This window comes from Anser anser (genome assembly GCF_964211835.1).
Source record: "Anser anser genome assembly, chromosome: 22".
In the NCBI taxonomy this organism is placed as follows: domain Eukaryota; kingdom Metazoa; phylum Chordata; class Aves; order Anseriformes; family Anatidae; genus Anser; species Anser anser.
The window spans coordinates 6,641,589-6,658,986 of NC_139743.1; the positions used below are offsets into that span (position 1 = coordinate 6,641,589).

General features: G+C 44.7%; 1 protein-coding gene across 2 annotated transcripts in view; it reads left to right on the forward strand.

The window, feature by feature from the left end:
• Window positions 1-17,398, forward strand: part of B3GAT1 (beta-1,3-glucuronyltransferase 1) — an 89,563-nt gene that overhangs the window by 10,233 nt on the left and 61,932 nt on the right. For both annotated transcript variants that reach the window (XM_083808706.1, XM_083808712.1), the window contains one exon: window positions 5,436-5,493. In XM_083808706.1, the coding sequence (XP_083664832.1) occupies window positions 5,436-5,493 (58 nt within the window). Of the gene's footprint in view, window positions 1-5,435; window positions 5,494-17,398 lie in introns of those variants that run through there.

Genomic DNA, 17,398 nt, shown 5'->3' on the forward strand with positions numbered 1-17,398 from the left:
CTGTTGTAATGCTGTAACCATGAACTAAGCCCCGGGCTTTCTGGTAGATTGGTGACGCTGCCAGAAGTACAGCCTGGTCCTGGGCTGAGTGCAGAAGTTCATGGTCTGATTCAGGTAAGTTTTACGTAGAAGACAATAAGTAGTTTGGTTGTCAACATTGCACATAGCCACTATGTAATATGTTCAGACTTTTTCATTCGGTTTTTATTGTTGCAATAAATTTTATCAACTACCCAAATGCAAGCAGATTCTCAAAAAACACACGTGACATTCCCCGAGCCTCCCAGGAGAACTGGAAACTGTAGAGGCAGCTTCGGAGTGCCTTTCTTTGAGGGTGCTGAGGTGCTTCAGAGAAAGTCTTGAGAATTGCTCAAAGTCAGCTAAGGAGTCTCAGTTTGGTCTTGCTTTTAATTGCCCAGAGCAGAGCATCAAGTCTGAGAGTCCTGTGACCTGGTTCCAGCTGCAGACCTTGTGACTCATCTCGGCTGTGCCAGAGTGAAGGCAAAACTGGTTATCATCCTTGTCTTTCTCTTTCCCTCGTCTTTGTTATGCTTTCAGCGCGTGTGTGGCTTAATTTTAGTTTAGATAAAAGCAAATGACATTTTAATTTTTATAGCATGATTTATTGTCATTTGGGTTTTAATTTATGAAAAAATAATTGAAGAGGAAGAGATTTAACCCTGACTGGCATTCGTGATAGCTATGAGCCATTGCTATGAGACTGGAACTATTTCAGAACATATTTTATTCACCCAAGCAGGACAGGGATATGTCATTTTCTGATACTAGTTCTCTGCAAAGTCCTAATTGTTTGCTTGCTGCCTGAAAGGTTTCAAAAGAAAAATAATCTGCTGATCACTCTGCACATTTTTTCTACTTGTTTTCTGCAGTCAGAATGACCTATCAGGGAAGGGTACATGTTGTTTATTCTGTTTGTGTGCTCTGTCGCAGACCTTCTCTGTTGTTTCATAGCATGACCTCCATTCCTGATACTCATTCCATTTGACATTCAGGAGTGAGGAAATAGCTGTATTTCCATCCAGCATCATCTCCTGGTCTCGGCACATTTGCATGTAAGGAGATCCTCTCTTGCCCCTTGAAGGCTAAGCTTCTGCTCCCCCTCCACTCCCTGACACGTTCCTGTGACTGCAGAGCACCAAGGCTGAGAAGAAAAGCATCTCGCTGCCAGCAGCCGCACACCCTCAGTGCCCACCCTCCAGTCATTCAGGAGGGATGGGGCCTCCTTTCTTTCCTTCAGAAATGATAAATTCTGTTCCACAGCACCGAAGATTTGTCTGCTATGATTTATAGCTGCTTTGGAGTCTTCCGTCCCTCCTCCTATCATGCCCTCCTCCTGCCAGCACTGTCTGGCGAGCCAGGAAGACTTTCATCTCTCGTTGGCTGCGAGCAGCGCAGCTCTGTCCAGGTCCGAAGCAGACGGTGGCTGCCTCATTGTCAGAAGTCCTCCACGCCTCTGCCACAAGCAGTCTGGCAGAAAATATGGTTACCAGGCTGCCTTTGTAGCTCCTGCTCCGTTCCTGCTCTGTGAACTGCAAAGAGATTTCATCTTCCTGCAGGGCTGGGCTCTCAGAGCCCGAGCAGGACGTGCCAGTATCCAGCGGTGCCCTGCAGGCCCCCAGAACGACGCGGACACGCGCACCAGCACCTCCCTCCTTCTTCGAGGCTGCACGTGGTGCCTCATCAAAGGCAAGTCAGGCGGTGATGCGTGGGTCGAGCCCCTGCAGCCCGCAGGGATCCAGGCTCTCTCAGGTGGCTCAGAGCTGGGTCCCCTGGCCCTTCTGCGCCCGCCTGCTGCCCTGGCTGACTGTGGGAGCACGTCCTCTGCTCCCCCCTGTGCTCCGTAGCGTGGCCACGAGGCGCTTGGCAGCCGGAGGAGCAGCGTGAGCGCTCGGACCCAGCCCCGGTGTGTGCCAGGGCCTAATTGGCACAACTGGTCCTTGAATGCTAATCGGGTTCCTTATTAGCATCACCCGGCGAGAGCGCTGGGGACGGAGCGGGCAGAGAAGCAAACAGGAGCATACGGAGTGCTGCACGAGTCCAGTCGCAGGGTCTGGCTAATCCTCTGTCCTGTCTAAGTGGCTGGCAGGCGCCTGGCTGCAGAGGGGGATCTTTCCCCTAATGCTTTTCTTTATCTTTTCTAGCAGCTGTGGCCAAGCTCAGTGTTTATATTAGTTCTTTTTAAAATCCTCTCCGTCTCTGTTTTATCTGGTAGTGAATTCCACAGCTTAATTATGCATTTGGAAAAAAAAAAAGTAATAATTAACCTGTATTCATCATAGATGTGACGCTCTTTCCTTGCTCCCTTCCCCCACGATGTTATTTTATGTATTCACCGGTTCACACATCTTCACAGCACGAAGCAGTGGCAAGGTGGATGTGGTAGGAGGGTTCGGTTGGTGCCTGCTGCCGTGTACAGCACGGTGAGCACCTGCCCTGGTGGAAGATGAGTATGCACAGGGCTGCAGCCTCAGTTTTTTCTCCCAAAAAATGTGCACTTGGTCAGTGGGGATTTATGCAACATTTTCTGTGTATTAGAAAAGCAATACAGAAAGAGCTTGGCTCCTCTTTCACCTGCAGAGGGAGCATTGTGGGGGCCAGGGATAGCTAGCTCTGCCTTCTCTGTACAATTCAGCAGATTTATCAAATTTCGGTCCCTGGGCTGCTAGTCAGAGGCCTTTCACCAGGACTAAGCTCACCTGAAGAAAAAAATCCCACTGCATTCCCAAGCAAGCTGTCCTGCTTTTTCTGCACTTTAACCGTCTTGGAGTAAACTGCTAGTGATAGCATCCTCTCCTCGCCTCCCTCCACGAGGTCTGCCTTGTGAGCACAGCACAGGTGAAGCTGAGCAGCGAGCAGATGTTTGCATTTCACACTGCACCTCTCTTCCCTCCCCATCTGCCAGCCAGGAAGGAAGGAAGGAAGGAAGGACATGAAATCCTAACCTATATAAGCAGGTTTCAAAAGTGCAAGTCTAGCAAATACAATTCTGGCAAGAGATAAAATCACTGTGCTTTGCATATATTAGAGGTGGGATGATAAAACCGGCGTTTAGATGGCCTGAAACTCTCAGTGGATTACACCAGGAAATGCAGCCACTAAAGTGGGATCTGAAAATGGAGTTCATTTTTCCAGCCAGCACATCGCACGATCCTGGGATGATATAAAGCCACGGGTGTGATTTCTTGTCAGTCCAGGCATGTGTTTCTCACAGAAAGATTCTTCCCCTTGGAAACATTTTCTCTGCTTGCGATTCCTCTCAGCAGTTTTCTGTGACCTTTGAGTTTAGAAAGCCCTTAAATACCAAAAAGAAGGAAAGCAAAACATTTGCGGTGATAAATTTTCACCCTTGCTGGCAAGTCAGAGCAGTCCCTTTTTTGTGGCATTGTCAGGCTTTAATGGATCAAAAACGGAGCTTGTTTCCAACAACTCGGACTCCTGGTCAGGTACCTTTGCAGTAGGTCATGTTTTGTCCCCAGAATGTAAGAAAATGATATAAAATTTTATAGAAATGCACTTGCTGGAAGCGCCCTTCTTCATGGGAGTTAAGGAACTGGCTTTGCTGCAGCTTGCAGGCAGCAGGGTCCGGCGGACTCTGCGTTGGGAGGTGCTCACCTCCGTGAGCTGAGGTCTGCTTGGATCCCTTCCGCTCAGTGCACATCACCTCCGCAGTTTGAGGCAGATGTGGTATGTTTTACAGCCTCTGCTCAACTGCTCGGTTGTCTGGCAGTGTGCTGCTGTAAGGTCCACTGCTCGTCCTGCCAGTACTGGCTGCATTTCAGTGACAGATGACATTTTCCTGGTGTAAGCATAGCTTAGAACCAGCTTTTATGAAAGCTTTCTCCTTGAGCAAAAGGACATGTGTTAGGAGGAGAGGCTGGCAGTGGAACCAGGGGTCTCTGGTGCCATCCTGGTGATCGACTAAGAACGTGCTGTGTCCTGCTTCAGAGAGCGCAGCAGGAGTCAAGCAACAGAAAATAACTTTTCCTTGCATCTTCAGGTCTCTCTGAGCCAGCGCTTGGCCCAAACACTCTCCCTTCACTGCCTTTCAGAGCCTTGCTCCTCGTGCTATTTCTGTCTCTGCTTAGCTTCTCTCTTGGCTTTCTTTAGCCTTGCTACCCTGTTGCAAACATACAAATCATCACAAAAAATAGCCAACTGCTTGTCTTCTGCTGGGAGTAGCTTGCAAGTGCATTTATTTTGGGGGGTTATTTGTCAGGTTTATTGATGAGACGCGCTCTTCTTGCGATTCTCAGCTTCTGTATATATCTGCATAATGGATGGGAAAGGAGGTGTGAATGCACAAGGCACGTGAACGTGTATGCAGTGCATGGATTTTGTAGGGGTGTGGGTGTAAATATGCATTATTTTTGTATGTATGCGTGCGCATGTCTTTAGATGACTCTTGCTCTGTGCCAGATGCAGTATACGACAATACAGTCATTTTATGCATATTTGATGCTTTTCTGTCTGAATACGGTTTATTCTTCGTGTGAATTACTGTTTAAAAAAAACTTCCTTGCCTTCAGCTGGCTCATTGTTTTAAGCTCTGCCTCAGTGTGAACTATGAAGGATAGGTAAACAGGTAGACAGAATGGAGTGAGGCAGCTCGGAGATTATTAATATTGAAAATATGAGCAAGCATCAGCCCTTTGATCACAAGGCATGTTTACAAAAGGACCTTTCCACTGCATGAGGACGCTCGCACACTCCACCGAGCTAGTTGGCATTCAGTGCATGCCATAGCAGCTGGTTCTGTCTCTTGCTCTGTGGCTGTCCAGAGAGAGATTGTAAAACGAGTCGACAGGTAGATAAATAAAGAGAGAAAACTGGGCTATCGTCGGAGACAAATAGAGGTTTATGTAGATGCAACTTGGCAGGAGGCGGGGAGGGATAAGGCACGTTTGCAGACTGCGTGGAGGCATTGCAATTGCGCTGGAGCCTCTGGTCCGAAGGGCTTGGGAAGCTGGCTGAGAAGACTGGGAGAGGAGAGGGGACGGAGGGAGAAGCAGTGCCGGTTCTCTGGACCTGCTGTCCAGTTTCAGCCCTAGTGCCACACCTCATCCCAGCTGAGCCACACCAGTGCTGCTTCAGCAGGTTTGCTCCCCCAGGCAGTGAGCTCCCTGTGTTGGTGCTGACCGAGGCCTCCGGGTGCTTTCAAAACAGAAATGATAAATTGCAGCGTTGTGGTCTGTGCTGCACCCGCACCTCTGTACTGTCCCGAACCGTTTCTGAACCATCTCCTTGGGACAGGGTTTGAATCACTGGAAATTGAGAGTGGAAAAAGAACTGCATGATCACCCAGTCGTGTCCGCCCCAGTCTGGTCTGCAGATGTTAATACAATTTCTCTTTGTTTTTCCCCATGGGCAACAAGTGTATGAATCTGATGCCTTTTTTTTTTTTTTTTTAAACCTAGGAATCAGCAATATCCTGCAACACTGGATCCACTTCAGCACTTCACGGCCTTATCCCAGGTATGTTATGAGTGATATAAAAACATCCGTAGCTGGAGATGACAAAGTGGAAGCTCTGTTCCCTGGCTGAGACTGTCAGATGCTGAGCACAGTGTAAATACTAATAATTAATAATAATGTATGAGTAATGATCTGAAACTCTCCTTTGCTCAGTGCCATCCACATTGGCAGGCAGTGGCAGGAGATGGTTCAATATTTCATAAACAACATTTGCAAGCTTTTGTTCAGACTCAGTACAGATGTTCAGTTCAGCCATGTTTGTGCCCCTTTTTATTCACTGTTGGCTAATACATGGCGAGTCTGGCTGCTTGGGGAAAGGGAGTTCCTTGTGCTGGAAATTGTTTTCCCTGTTGATAGAGCAATGCATGGCTCTGTTCAGAGCTCATTTAAATAGACTGTTATGGGTAAGTGTGAGAAAGGACCTCAGATCATAAGAGTTACATGTAATCTTTGTGGAAGGAGAATCTCAGCCCCTTGCCAGTGTGCTCATCAAGGTATGTCTGCCACGTCAGGCTCTAAATTGCGTACTCTTCACATCACTGCAGATGAGACCATGTTTGGAATTCAGTGAATTTCTAATCTTAGGAATCTTAGATCTGACTGAAGTGATCTACACACTAAAATGAGGGGAATGGAAATTAAGAAAGGGGGACGATTCACTGGTCTCAGAGGCCACTAATACGACAGGTCCCTCACATGACATAAAGAAGAGCTCTACATTTTTATCTTCTGAATCTCTCTGTCCCTGTCTCTTACATAAGGTATTTTTAATAGACTTAACTTCCATCCGTTGTCTTTTCCTCACACGCACACGCAGTGTTTTATAGGTTTAGGTTCTGTATCTTTCTGGCACATATCCATATACAGAAATGCATAAAAGGCTGTTTTTATAGATTTAGTTCCTGTGTATATCTGCCTCATAGCTGGGAAAGCTCCTGTAGCTTTAGCTCCTGTGCACATATATAGTCTCTCACATACTCATACATGAAAGCAGATTTCTATATCTTTAGTTCTGGTGTCACACAGAAGCAGGTTTTGCTTCTTTTCAAAGGTAAGAAGTGTGGGCGGGGGTTGCCTATCTTCACATTACTAGTAGTAAAATAAAAAATCTGCAAATCTCTTTTCTGTGGCAAACCACAGTTTAGCCATAAGAGCTTGAAATGCTTTAATTTAGCTGAAATTACTGGACTCGGTAGAGAGATATCATGGTAAATATAATGCTTGTGATATACAAGAGATCATCCTAGATAATCAGCTGGCTCCCTCTTATCTTCAGAGAAAGGCTGTGTTTTCTTTTGTACTGTTTACTGCTGCAAGAGAAAATGCCAAAGCAGTAGAAGAGTGTATGGTAATAGCATTTGTTTCTCTGCTTTTCAAAACTCGAAAAAGGTAGTGGAAGCCAAATATGTTAGTAAAAACAAAGAAAAGATCATTTTTGAATAGCAGGTAATATTTTGGTTTGCTGCAACTTTGTTCTCTTCAGGATTTTCAGTTTTCCTTAGACAAAAATAAGCAAAGCAGTAAGCAAAAAGGAGAAAAAAAGTATTCGTAGGAAATCTGGGGTGAAGAATTTTCCCTGCAAGATTTTTGTCAAAAAAAAAAAAGAACATTTTTTTGCCAGCTTGTCTATAGACTTTTGATTCAGTCCTACATTTTTCTACCTCTAGTCATGACCTGCTGTAGAATGAATCAGGGGTTTCCTTAATGTTATACCTTACAACTCAGTTTAGGGCATTTTTCATGTATCATTGCCCCCCTTATTGCCATCAGTGGTCTACCCACAAGAAGAGGAGTCTTTGGTGGGAGATGCTTACGTTAGGAGGGAACACAACTGGCACTGAGTGGATGGATGTGAATTAGCTATAAGTTTCCTCAAGGGTGAATGCTACTCTGGCAGCATTTTTAGCATCTTTGCCTGACAGAGAACAGGCGCTGAATAAGTGGTAATATTCTGACGTCATTGTCAATGTTCTTGGGGCTATCTCTAGTCACACTGTTTATACAGTTTAAGGTCTGAAATATAACAGTTACTGTTATCCCAAGATAAGACGCAACAAAATGGTATCTGTAACTGGTGAGCATTATTTCTGTGTATCAAATTATTTCATGCTACTAGGTTTTCAAATGGACTCTAATTAAATTAAACAGCTTTTTTTTCCTTTATCACCACAGGCAGATCGAGATTGTATTGCAATTATGGGGAAAGATCTATATTTATAGTCTGAAAAGAATTTGTACTGAAGCCACAGTTGTCTCTCTGCCTGGCATGACATTCTCATTCTGCACTAATGTTGTGTAACCTTCTGCTAAGTAAAGCAGGCACAAACTATTTACTAGCATGATAAGGCCAAAGCTACAGGTCTTTCTTCTCTTGTGCTAAAATATGATAGCAGATGCTAAAAAACTCTTTCTTTCTTCTGTGATGATTAGAAATTGAAAGTGAAAATTCACACTTAATGACATGACTGCAGGAGCTGGGATGTCAAGAGAAATATCCGTTTGGTCGCAGCAGCAAAGTACACAACAACTGCAATGCTGGGTAACATTTGCTGTGGAATTCCAATTACACTTTGGCTTTCATTTGCTCTCTCATACAGTTCTGTCTGAGTATCTTATAATCTTTCATGTATCTGTCCTCAGAACATCCCTATGAAAAATTGCTGACCTATTTTCCCAGGAGTCACAATAGAGATTGGCAAAAGAAGTTCATAACTTTTTCAGTATCAGCCTCTCATAAATTCACTGTTGACAAAGGTTACACTGAAAAATTGGTTTCCCCCAGCACAAAAACAATGCGATCGGAGGCATTCAGTATTGACGAAAGATGCTCTTTTTGTAACAGGCCTTAGCTGGGGAGTTGTAAAATCTGAGCTCAGTTTGTAAAATCTGTTGTAAAATCTGAGATCAGTTTGGGCTCTGCCAGAGACTTCCTTAGTGCATGTTCTTGGACAACGCAGGTCTTCCTCTGCCTCAGTTTTTCCACGTGTGAAATGCAGAGCTCTGTCTGATGAAGCACTCTCATCAGTGATCCAGATGTACCGCGATATTCAGGGATGGAAACCATATCTGCTCATAATTGTGTGAATTCCAGCAGTGCTTTGCAAATAATATTCAGCAGTACAAATGCTGGCCTGGGAAGCCTGCCTGTCTCTCTGCAGCCTGTCAATGGGCTTTCTCATTACCATAATCAATACAATTTATGCCCAAAATAATCAATGAGTAACCATCAGGAGCGCTAAGGTCTGTGTGTCTAATCCTCTGCTCCAATTCTGATCACATTTTTCTCTACTGCTTGCAATTCAGCTTGAATTGTTATAACGAAGTCTAGAAGCTGACCATAATAAAATAGAAAACATATTAAATTCAAAGTTAAAGGTGCACTCTCATTTAAGGTTTCTGGAATAGCTCAGCTTATGCAGTGCTGGTGTTAAATTCTGTGGCCTATGCCTTTATTAAAAACTATTTTGTGAGAATTTTTTATTGCATAAAAACGAAAATGAACCCTGCTTCTTAATGACTTTCTGGTGATAAGAGTTCAGATCAAGGAGAAATGAGAATTTGCCACTGGATCTGCAGCAACAAACAAATTATAATATTAACAAGTGCCCTTTTTTGGTTTTGTTCATTTTCCTTCGACAAGCTGTGGGTTTTACCCATCTGCCAACACTACACGGTTTCTCGGTGGATTGCTCAGTGGGCAACTGGCTGGTCAGCTCTCAGATCATCTTGTACCAGCAGGAGACGACGGTGCACCAGAGCTCTCCAAAGCTGCCTAAGCAATATACACGAGGTAGGCACACAGGGAAGATTTGATGCATCCCAGCGGTGCCAGATTCTCTCTGCGTGCACAGATCAGCTCCACTAGCCATGTGCAGTCAACAAGCCTTCATCTCGCTCCCTGTTTGGATTCAAAGCGGACTTTGCAAAAAAGCTGGTGGGGTGGTTGCTACTGCTTGCTCCTCTAACCAAGCACATACTCCTTATGCAGCAGGAGAGGAGATTGTGGATCGCCACGACAGTTCGTTTGCCCTGGCACCTGAGGGGCCCTTTAGGAAGAGGGACATCAGAAGCAGGCTTTTGGCCCAGGAAATTGGCACTCCGTGATATATGGCCTGCGTTCATAGGGGGATCATCTCTGCCTCAGGGAAGGGATATCTTTGAAGGAAACGACCACAGATTAAAATTGTTTTAGGCTTGGTCTGCAAAAAGAGCTAGGGATCACTGGTCTTCATGCAACTGGTCTTTGGGAGCCGGTGGAATTCTGAGTGGCTTGCCAAGGACTCACAGTAACTGTTGCACTGGAAGTGGGAGCCCCGTGTCCTTGACAGCTGCTCCAACTCCTTTAAACATCTGGAGAAGAGGATACTTCCAGATATCCACGTGAGCTTTCCTAACAGAAGATTCACGGTCATGTTCAACTGATTGTTTGCATCCAGAGCGGGCTGGGACATCCTTCAAATGCTGCCTAGATAAGCAGTAAATTAAAAAGCAGTTAAGAATGGAAAGACGGAGGTAAATGATGCAAGGTGTGAAAAACGGTGGCCTAGGTCTGTTTAGACTTGATATTCTGCCTGTCACACTTGATCTGATTGTAAGCTGTAAAAGCAGTGTGCTTGTGCTCAGGGGCCTCAAGGTAGCAGCACTGTTGCATGTCTGAAGCAAGCGGACACCTGAGCACTAGCAGAAGTAGTACATTACAGAGAACATCTCTCCTGCCTCGTATCATTCATCACAGGACCAGTTCTGTCCTCCCTTTTAACACTGCTTCTCTTGCTGTGCATCCACAGGAATTCTCCTGGCTTGGCACTTCAAACTCTAGCCAAGTCACTAATATTATTAATTGGTGTCTTTATTATGAGTGATTTGCAGTCTTTTATCACAGTTGTGCTTAGGTGTCACTCCCAAATTCCTGGTTTTGTTCTGCTCACCCAGTAAATAGCAGTGCCTTTCCAAAAAACAGATGCCCCAGGTAATTCAGATAAAGCAGGTCATCACTGCAGCATTTTGTGCCTTTCTTGCGGTCTAGCTGGTGTAACAGATTTCTCATGTCAAGTCCTGGCACCACTGAAATCAGCAGGAACTTTGCCACAGGCATCATCTGGACAAGGATTTCATCTCTAATGTACTGAGTGATCCAGGGCAGTTAATGACACTTGGGTTCTGTCTTCATTCAGAGGATCTGAATTTATGCGTGTATTTGTTTGTTTATTTGGGGTTTTGCTAATGAACAGGTGGCCTCTGATTCCTGACTCCTCTTTGTAATGAAGCCATTTGCAAATATGCAGCAGAATTGTTTACTAAACACAGTTTACCAAGCCTTTCAAATAAAAACTACTTAAGATGTCCAACAGCTCTGGCTGGAGATACGCCTCATACTATCTGTTGTTCAGTAACGGATTCTAATTCCAAACACGACACTACTTATTCCACTGTGTGGAGTCTAATTAACTGTCAGAAATGCATTGTTGAAGGGATGATGGATTATACCAAGGAAAACATTAATGAAGCTCATTCCAGGCAGCCCGCGTGAAGACCGCAGTTGATGTCAGCGGCTGCATGGAGAGTCTGTTCCTTTCGGCTTCCGAAGCCTCCAGCAAGGAGAACCTCAACTGCTTGTGAAGCCCACCCAATTAGGAGCCCATTAGATGCACCCTTTTCTTTAGCTGTCACGATCGAGGTGATTGTTGTCTTTGCAGGTAGCTGGGTTTGCCACAGAAGCAGACTGAAAAGTCAGCAGTGACTAATGTGGTAGTCACAGTATGGCTTTGTTATCCCTGACCTGAAATTGCTGCCCAGTAGCAGAGTGTAACGTGGCCACGGTGAAAGAAGAAACTATGAAACTTGGCAGTGCGTGCTTCCCAGCAGGGCAGGGCCTGCCTTCTTTTGCAGAATTGGGGACATTGAAATATCTGAGCTCTGAGGGTAAGAAACAGCATTCATCTTTGCACTGTGTGTAACCTTCCACATCAGGCAAACAGCTTCCCACATGGTGACAGCTCTGAAATGTGATTCTGCTCTGAGGCTGTAGTGGAGCCCAGTCTTCCCAGTAGTGAGAGCTGCAGTTTCCGAGCCAGCCTGCAGTGCCTGCTCCTCCCAGCAGGGAACTGCTGGAAACAGGGCAGAGAGTGTCCATTCAGCCCTCACCACGATTGTCTCCTGCTGTGGAGGCCGTGCCATCTGCTGAAGAGAGAAGAGCGTCTCTCCCCAGCCACCTCCAGCCTTCAGGTGCCAGCTCGAATGCAACAGCAGTAACTGTGACAGCGTGTAATTAGGTGGGTATGGATGCCCGTGTGAACCCAGTGGGCAGGGGTGAACATAAGATGCTAGCAGAATTCTTTGCACCTTATCCTGAGCAGATGGCTCCAGATTAGTCCTTTTCTTTTTTTCTTTTTTTTAAATTTTTTTTCTGTTTTGGTAACTTTTCAAATAATGAAGCCACAACCTGGCTAAAGTAGCCGCATCTGGATCACATAAGCCTAACGTTCCTCAGGGTGAAGGGCACATTATCTTAGCACGGGCGGAGGAAAGACCATGGTCACTGGCTCACAAATTGTATGGCTGGAAATGGATTCTGTTAAGTGACTTAATTACCACCTGTGTTAAATCTGGGAATAGAAATGGCCCTTTCTAGCTGAAGACCCTTGACCAGAGACCTAAATGAGTGGATATTCCACCACTGCTGCCTTTTTTTACCGTAAGAAGTTCTCTCCCCAGCCATCAAACTGCAACAGGCTGGAAGAACAAGAATGAGCCTTCCTCTAAATTTAGCTGAACATCGCGTCAGCCTGACCTCGGAGTTGGCCCTGGGCTTGTAGGAGATCAGGACGGAGACTAGGCTGTGGGCTGTGCAGCTGCCACTCAAGGGCTTGTCCGAGGACTTAATTTAGTGTAGGGGGATGCCCTGGGGATTGAGGCTAAGACCTGACCCTTCCAGTTCCTACCCCCAGTGGGAAGAAAGGCAGTGGGCACCAGAATGCGAAGGGGGCTTAAGGGTGATATGGTAAAGTCAAAACAAAACTAGTGAGGTGAAGTAAAGCACAGAGGGGGTTGCGGTATCAGAAATTATATCCTATTAGGCTACAGGATAATCCCAAAAGAGGTGGCAGAGAACAGCAAACAGTTTAAACCAACTTGCGTATGCTGGCTGATGAATACTGAAAGATAAAAGGCAGCAGATAAATTAATTAAAAATCCATGGTTCAGACGTGCCTTGCAATGCCTCTGACTGTCCCTGGAATTCATGAGGAGAGAAAGCAGTACAAAGCAAATGGAGTAGCACAAGGGCAAAGCTCTTAGCATTTTTTTGGCATCTGATATGTCAGTTAATTTAAGCCACAGACACTGCAACACAAAAAACATTCCAGCAAACAAAAGTCTTATCTGAACAAGTCATTTTTCACCCTTTTTATGACTGCATTTATCAGACAATCTCTGAAATAAAGTTCACCTCACTTATATCTCATCACGAAGACTCAGCGTCTGCCGAAATGAAAGCAATTAATTGAGGTCTTTTACAGAGAGCCGCATTACTTTCTCTCATGCATCATTGAGTTAATTATTTAATGACATATAAATCCTAATGGTTCAAAAGGTCTGGGGCTGTGCTGGAACCGCACGGCAAAGCTGTCTTTCATCTCTCCTCACAGAAGAGCAACTTCCTTGTGAAGAAGGAGCTATCTGTTTGAACTAGTGTTGTGGCAGCCATCAAAAGGTGCGATACGAAATGTTTATTCACAGACAGATCCCAGATATTAAACGAAACGAAACATATGTGGTTGCCTGTTTGTTTGTTATTCCCCTGGTAGACCCTAAAGACATTTTCCTATCACTCTCTCTTATTGGATTAGCTGTCGAGTAGTATACGTCTGTTTGATGTAGTGTGGTAGCTTCATGAGATAATATTTGTCATTAAGGAAATAATCACAAATTAATTAAATTGTAAAAGGACTGAGCATTTTGTTAATAATAACGCTTTGGATTTATTTGGTACCTTTTATGTAAGGATCTTGGAGAGCTCTGTAGAAGTGAATTAGTTGATGATGAAGTTGCATTTTCTGTCATGTAAGTGCAATCTTGGCATTATTGGGCCAGCAGCTTCTTGTCTGTCCTTCAGCCGGGGTTTCTGGACCCATCCCTGGCTGGTACTGGGTATGCAGGAGCTCTCTGAGCCTCTCATGGGCACGGCCACACTTTGTTCTGATCTCAGCTTGTTCGTGCTGACCCTTAGCTTGCAGAATCTTTCTAGGGACACTTTCTGAGCCATTGTCCTGGGCTCTTCCGCTGACCAGGAATGTCTTCTTCTAGAGAATGGCTAGACCACAGTGAGGATGTGGTTTCTGTAATATCCCTGCCTACTCCAGTGATGCCAGACTGCTGTGGAAGCGGACTGGAGAGATGTGTCTCACATCCTGCTGACAGAAGGGGTGGAAGAACACACATGGCCACCATGGGGTTCCCTCAGGTACTTGTCTTTCAGTTGACACTGGCTTCTTCTTACTTGTAGCCATTTTGTGAATGGGTTTGAACGCCTGTGCTTCACAAAAAAGAGATGGCTGTTCCTTAAAGCCTTGCTCTGAAGCCTACAAACAATCATTCTTCATTGTGGACCAACCTTTGTAATGTGTAAATTACCTCGTGTCCATTACAATCAGTTAAAAATCTAGCACAGATCTATCTACTGTGGCTGGGGAAATAAAAGCGCATTTGCAAGCATCCCTTGTCTGCAACTGAGACAATGGGCTGAGCACAGCTGCCTGCAGACAACTCGGCCACCAGGGAACAGCTGCAGCCCCGGCGATGCTTTTCTGAGACGACATCTGTGAAGGTACCGAGGCAGGGCATGCGGACAGCTTTATGTGAGGAGAATTCCCTCTCGGTGGAAACCGTGCCTAAAAGCCCAGGCACCTCTAGGAGCTACTCTGGACCTTTAGCAATGAGTTCTGCAGATCTCTTTAGACCACGTAATTCTGTTTTATGTGGTCTTGGTAGCTCATCTGTCTTGGAGCTGTGGAAGCCCTTTAATACAGAGGTTGCATGCAATGAAATACGTGCAACCTTTCTAAGACGAGATGGGAAAACAGCCAAAGTTTCAACATGAAAAGCCCCCAGAATTTCAAGTGCCCACCAGAACAGTTTTATTTCTAGTGCCAAGAACGCGTGCTAACACGGGGGACAAATGGAGCTTGGAAGAGGCTGGCCCTGGTTCTGTTCCAGCTTTCACCAGCCCCTTGCTGGTGTAAACACGCTGCTCTGGGCAGGGTCAGTCCAGCCGCACCGCTGTAGTGTGTCAGGGAGCCCAGCCCGCTCTCCTGAGTGCAGGGACTCCTCAGTTCACCAACGTTTTTGCATTTCCTCTTATTAAAGAGCTGTGCCAGGCTCAGGGGAGCTCTGAAAAGCCTTCTGTTTAGGGACACTGCTGCATTCACGTCAACTGGCATTTCTGTTCCCTTTGCTAGCTGTGCTGCAGGGGCCCTCCGCATGAAAACAGGAGCCGTGTTCCTTTGGAGTTCATCATTTTTACAACAGCTGATGCCTTCTGCCTTCCCCACCCACCTGAAACGAGGGCTTGCTGCAGCAGGCGACATCACGAAGTACTGGAGAAGGGTCTGAGTTGTCTGAAGTGTCTTGTGCAAGTCAAAACTGGGAAGAAGCAGTGAGAATTCAGGAAGGAATGCAAAATTTTTCTAGATCAGTGGTACCTGCTTGAAAACAACAGAACAGACAGGTACACCTGCACAATTTAATGGAAAAAATATCCTTTGTGACTTGTGAAAGACAAAGATGCCACCTGTGAATCAAGAAATCCTTAACTGACCATCTCTGGAGGCTGTGAGATTGTGCTGGGGAGAGGTATGCTTGCCCTCTGGTTACACTTTTTCCTTCGTATTTGGTTTTACCCACTCTGAGAGACAGGATCTTTGGCAAGGTAGTGATTTTTAATAAAAATGCTTTTCCAAGGACTCCTGCTAATAAAGAGATCAAAGAAAAAGCTTAGCTGATACAAAAGCAGTTGAAGACATACGTGTCAAACTGAATAGGAACAGAAACCAGCAAGGAGAGTGAAGACTACTCTGAAATTATTCTTATGCTTGATATAACAAGAACTGTGCAGTTTTAGTAATTATTCCTAATGCAGTTTTAAGGAAATACTCTTTTTTACCTACTTGCTTTCTGATTCCTTGTTTCAGCTGCAGCTAACGGGTTCTCTTTGGTTTCCTTTCCTCGGGGAAGTGAATGTAATTGAAAGAAAGAGGAGAATGAATTAAATAGATCCACTCTGAAGGTGAATTGTAGCTTTTCAAGTTTACCAAACTCAGACAAGCTGCCCGTGAGATAAAGCTTTTGCTTCTGCAGAAGAATAGCTACTGGACAGCCAGGCCAGAGGAACCACTTCCAATACAATTCAGCCACACTTTCTAAATGAAGTGTCTTAAAGAATCCAGATAGATTCTGTCAGGTAGTTACTGGGTGTTAATTACATACTAGCTGACTACAGGAAACATATTTATGGGGATATGAGACCTGCTGATGTCTCTGAGATAATTTTATAAAATATCCTGTTTGGAAAGAATTTTTGCATTGATTTTTCCATACTCTTTTTTTCATTTAGTTTATCAATATTACCTTGAAAAGAAAGATGGTTCTTTCTTAAAAGTTTTCATGCCATAACTTCTGAATTCTCTGCTTCTTACTGGATGAGTAGGAAACCACAGGTGGTAAGTCATAAACTCAAGCTAGAAATGTTTAGACAGTGGAAATGTAGGAATTTCAATTCAGAAGGAGGTATGAATGTTTTTTCTCTCCTTTGATTTGTGTGGGCTAGACACACATTTTGCTGTGAGCACAACCATATTTTTATTGTGAGTGTCACCAAGCTAATAGTTAAAAGCTGACGAAGAGGATTAGAGATCCAGTGACTCAAAACATTCGCAAAACCTCTTTGTGGCTTCCCTGCAGGAAGAGCATTCACATAAATGCAACAAGTGTGTGTGGAACTCAGGCAATTTATCTTAAGAACATAGCTCCTGTGATTGTCACTGTGATGTTTCACTGTCAATAAGCAGCCAAGATAACTAGCTCTTCTTTTGAAGCTTCTGCATAATTTCTGCCTGTCTGTGGGTGCAGGGGGAGCCTGTGCATGACTCTGATCTTACAGAGGGCTCCTGGCTTCATGTTGTGCTGAATTAGTGACATTGCTCATGCTGGACCAGTACGTGAGATCCTTGTGTAATTCAGTCCTAAGGAATCTGTCTAAATAATACCGTGTAATATACACAACAAAGGACCTCCAGATTTGACTTATACGTAGGAAATCTGACATAGCACCAACATTTTGCTTGAAACTGTTAAAAAGGAGATTAGGAACATGCTCGGAAAGAACAGAAATGGTAAATGAATATGACTGAAGCTCAAACAGATCAATTACAACTCGTCTAGCCTAGCATTTGCCTAAGAAAGGTAGGTGAGCAACTTCACTTTACAAAAAGCATCAAAGGTCATCAGAGACGTGGCTTAATGCTCTGTCGCAGGGAGCGCGGCCTCATCCATACGTACGGCTTCCTCCAACGTCACGTTGCGCTGCAGATGGCCTGGTGCTGGGTCCAGATGAGCAATGCATCAGCTGAATCACAGAGACAACTTGATATATCATCATTTGGCTTTTATTTAATACACAATAACATTCCCTCTAAGCCTAAATTAATTGCACAGTAGTACATATGAGTCACTTAATTGTAATTGTTATTACCTTAATTTCTACAATTACAGTGGATAAACAACTGTACTTCATTTTCCAAATGATGTGGCTTACATTTATAGCATGTTTTCTCTCTACCTTGTACATTTCTCAGAGCAAAACGTACATTTATATAACATCCTCCCTAGCAGGGGATTCTGAACCTTCCTC